A 3,950-nucleotide genomic window follows, 5' to 3' on the forward strand; every position below is an offset into this window, starting at 1 on the left:
TATTGGAGAGAGGAGCTGGAAAGGGATCTGAAAAGAGGAGGGGCAGGGTGGGGATGGGGGGAGGAGGGAGGACAGGTAGCTGGGTTGACCTTCGTTTATAAGGAAGAAGCCCAGCTTGCTCACTCAGCACGCACCTGGAGAGCTTGCAGACGCTTCAGCAAGTTACAGACACCCCAGCGGGTGCGGCATCAGCATCTGTTTTAGGGGGTTCAGCAGGTGAGTTTCTCCCCAAGCAGGGCCATGAGTGGCTGCAGGACCACCCTGGCCTGTGTGTCCCCATGCTGGCTCACCACGGCCTGGGGAGAGATGAGGGCGCTGCCAGCTTGATGCTTTCCTCCAGGGGACTCATACCGTCTCACTCTGCAGGAGGCTGTGGGACCCTTCGAAGCACTCAGAGAGAGAGAGAGAGAGACAGACAGACAGACTCTTCTACATCATGAAGCCGTGGCTCCTGGCCTGCCTGGTCACCTGCTTTGTGGGGGCCATGCTTCCTGCCGTCTACACCCAAGGTACTACCATTGACCTTGTCTGCATCCCCCCTCCAGTGAATTCTTTGTGGGCCCTTCCTTTGTCAATCTGCAAGGGGGTGCAAGCTGGGGTGCTTCTAGAACAGTAGATGGACCTGAGTGTCCGTTTCATATGCTCCACCCATGTCACCTCCAAAGTCTACAAAGCAAGACCTAAGGGGACTTCAGATGGCCCAGGGATCATGGGGACACAACGTGGCCCACAGCTGTGCCTTGACACCTCACCTCTAGTCACACGTGGTCGCATCTCACCCTGCAGAGCCAGGGCTGGAATTAGAGGCCATTACCGTGGAGAGCAGGGGCTGGAATCCAGTTTGAAAGTTGTCTGCAGGAGTCGGGTTCTATAGTAGCTTGTTGGCTGGGATTGGTGAGCATTAGGGTGCAATGTTGATTTGCTAAGGGGAGTGAGACAGTGTGATAAAGCCTCCTATTAAAAAACCCATTAGGGCCCTCAGGCCTGGTTTAAATTGTTTTTTGTCAAATGTTCTTCTAAATGGTACAGCACTGGTCTGTCCGTTTGCTGTACAGAGGTAACTCGTGGTTGCTGTGATGCTAAACACTGTGACACTGATGTGTCTAATGCATTAATGGCCACCCATGGTGGACAGTGGGGGAGCTTCCTGATTAAAACAGGCTTGGAAGCAGGAGTGGCATCCACTTCCATAATAGCTTGTCTCCGGAAACCCTATGAACCTGGAGAAAGGACAAAAGTTATACAAGTGTTCAGGTCTTCAGTTCATAGGGTCGCTATGAGTCATCTACGACTCCACGGCACTTAACAACAACAACAACCCTGGAGAGCAGCGGGGCAAATTCCAACCCCAGCCTTCCCTCACTACACATAAACCTTTTAAACCTCCATAAGCCTCAGTTTCCTCATCTGCAAAATCAGAATCTTCATTCTTATCAAAGTCCAAATAAGCTGGTTCCTGTCAAACTCTCTGCCTAGGACTGGACAACAGCAATGATCACATTAGTGTTGCCAAAACATTGAAGGTGTGAATGAAGACTTCATGACAGGAACTCCCAGCTTCTATGTCCCATTGATTCCTGGGCCCTGGGGAAATTTCTGCATCCCACTGCTGGCAACACAGGGCCCCTGGCCAGCACCAGGCCCCACCGGCCGCTTCCCTGGGTTAGAGGGCCCCAAGCCACCCCCAACCCCCACCCGGGCAGAGGTAGCCTTTGCTCGGGACAGCCTGGGTTGTGTTCCTCTCATCCTGCTATCAGAGTTGGCCCTTTGATCTTGAAGAAAGTGGCCCAGCTTCTAGCACTGTCCAAAGGTCAGGGGCAGATTATCCAAGGAGCAAGGTGAACTTGGGTTTACTGGTGTTTGCTAATCTACAGTGAACAGTTTCTCATGGAAGTGACCACATTAGCATGTGAAAGTGGTCACGACAGCTTAGCAGGCAGAGGCCAGCGGCCAGCGCTTACCGTGCAGGGAGCACTTGCTGGTAGGGAGCTCTGGGGTGTCAGCTGCGGGGAGTTGAGTTAAAACCCAAAGGTGGACCATTCCTGCTCTTTGAATCCACCAGTTTCAAGACTCTGAGGGAGAAAGGCTATCTCCTGTGTGATTTGCAGCCTCTAGAGCCCACTGGAGGGTCAGCTATGAGCCCCTTTTGCCTTGACAGCACTGAGTTTGAGTGTTTGGGATTATAACCATGAAGAGGCTTTGACTCTGCAGCAGGGCGCTGTGGGGTTAGGAGAGCGACAGATGTCAGCCAGACCCCGAGGCAGGATCTTTGACTTGGTGGGGAAACACATCACTGTTCACTGGTGATCACTAAGTAAGCAAGAGTCAGCCTGTGCTTGCCTTGTTCCCGAGCCATCTCACACTGCCATCAGCTCTGCAGTCCAGTGTCCCCTCACCCCACTGCCCCCTTGCAATCCAGGGTGAAGGCTGGGGGTACAGGTACCTTGCCTTCAGTCCCCCTACCACCTCCCTGCTGGGCTGTCCCACAAGTGGCCCCAGAGGGGTGTTATTCAGCAGAGAGGCAGGTTGCAGGGGACCTGGGAAGACAGGCCTCTACCCCTGCTCTCACCTGCCCAACATCAATCCTCTTCCCCAGGTCCCCACAAGCCTGGGCACACTGAAGGTCACCCTGTGTCCAGCTAGTCACTATGTTTATCTAGGCATTGGGCACTTTTCAGGGGCTCTGGGTTGGCACAAATTGTTTGTTGATGGTTCAAGGACACTTAGTGGTACCACGGAACAAAGACCTGGCAAGCTGCTTCTGCAAAGATCATTATGCAGAAAGCCATAGGGGGCGGGTCTGCGCTGTCACACGTGGGTCTCATGAGGTGGAACCAGGAACAGCAAGGTGGCCTTTGCACCTACGTCTCCTGCCCTTCTTCCCAAATAGGGACTGAAGCAGGCTTGGTCTCCCATTCACTTGGTGACCTCAAGCTGTTTCTACCTGGGACCAGAGGCCTCTCCAGTCTGCCAGCTGGCGACTTCTTTATTGTCGGGATGCCCGCTGCCCCTGCCAGGCCAGGGAGGGTCTTGGCAGGTGCTTGGTGCGTCTCTACCACGGTGCACCTGAGCGTGACCTTGTGCATGGATGTCCCTGTTTGCACCTCTCCCCCCTCCACGGTATGCACACGTGCACATGCGCGTGCGCACACACACTGACGCGAGTGGGGTGCTGTGTGTGGTTGCAGGTGGCTTTGAAGACTGCTGCCTGGCTTACAACACCAACATCGGGTTCTCCTGGCTCCGGCGGCGCGCCAGGAGTTACCGGATCCAGGAGGTGAGCGGGAGCTGCAATCTGCGCGCAGTCATGTGAGTGGGCCCTCGGGGCCGCTGGGGGTGCTTCCATCATCCGGCACCACCCTCCCACGCTAGCCACGTGCTAACCTGCACCCTCCTCCAATTCTGTCACAGTTTCGTCTTACCCCGGAGAGTGGTGTGTGGGGACCCGAAAGATAATGGGGTGAAGGATGCCATGAGACTCCTGGAGGTCCGGAAGAAACTCTCAAAGCACCATGGTGGCCCCTGGAGTGCCCTCCTTGGTGAGCGAGACTGCAGGCCACCAGCCCATGGGCCCTTGCGCTCCTCAGCCTGCCAGCAGCTGCCTCCACCCCATATCCTTTATCCCAGTTGCTGGCGAGTGGGGGTCTGGGTGAAAGACCAGCTGACTGGGCCCCTTCGTCGTCCAGCCCCTCCAGCCAGGGCACTGTCCATTGTGGGTTGGAAACTCAAGCAAGTGGGAAATGCAGCTAGTACTGGCAAGGTGGTCTCAGGTCCTGCGGGATCCGGGGGCTCAGAAGGCTTGCTGGAGCCCTGACTGGCTTGCCTCCATCTCTCCGCCAGACTCTCACCATAAGGTGAAGAATGTGAAGTCTGGACCCTCCCAGCTCCCAGCCTCCAAGTATGGCGACTTCTCCAGAAAGAGCAAGTGGAACATGACTGCCAGCAGCTGA

General features: G+C 55.5%; 1 protein-coding gene across 1 annotated transcript; it reads left to right on the forward strand.

The window, feature by feature from the left end:
* Positions 1-436: 436 nt before the first annotated feature.
* CCL25 (chemokine (C-C motif) ligand 25) lies at positions 437-3,950 on the forward strand. The gene is made up of 4 exons (XM_006896397.1): positions 437-509; positions 3,189-3,309; positions 3,412-3,539; positions 3,841-3,950. The coding sequence occupies exons 1-4, from the start codon at positions 437-439 to the stop codon at positions 3,948-3,950; spliced, it is 432 nt and encodes a 143-aa protein (XP_006896459.1).

The sequence above is a fragment of the Elephantulus edwardii genome, unplaced genomic scaffold (assembly GCF_000299155.1).
Source record: "Elephantulus edwardii isolate Elephantulus edwardi_28Jun2011 unplaced genomic scaffold, EleEdw1.0 scaffold00185, whole genome shotgun sequence".
Classification (NCBI taxonomy): domain Eukaryota; kingdom Metazoa; phylum Chordata; class Mammalia; order Macroscelidea; family Macroscelididae; genus Elephantulus; species Elephantulus edwardii.

Coding starts and splice junctions, on each gene's coding strand:
- CCL25 (XM_006896397.1), top strand. CDS start 437: ATGAAGCCGTGGCTCCTGGCCTGCCTGGTCACCTGCTTTGTGGGGGCC. Junction 510..3,188: donor TCCTGCCGTCTACACCCAAG/GTACTACCATTG, acceptor GTGTGGTTGCAG/GTGGCTTTGAAGACTGCTGC. Junction 3,540..3,840: donor CCCCTGGAGTGCCCTCCTTG/GTGAGCGAGACT, acceptor TCTCTCCGCCAG/ACTCTCACCATAAGGTGAAG.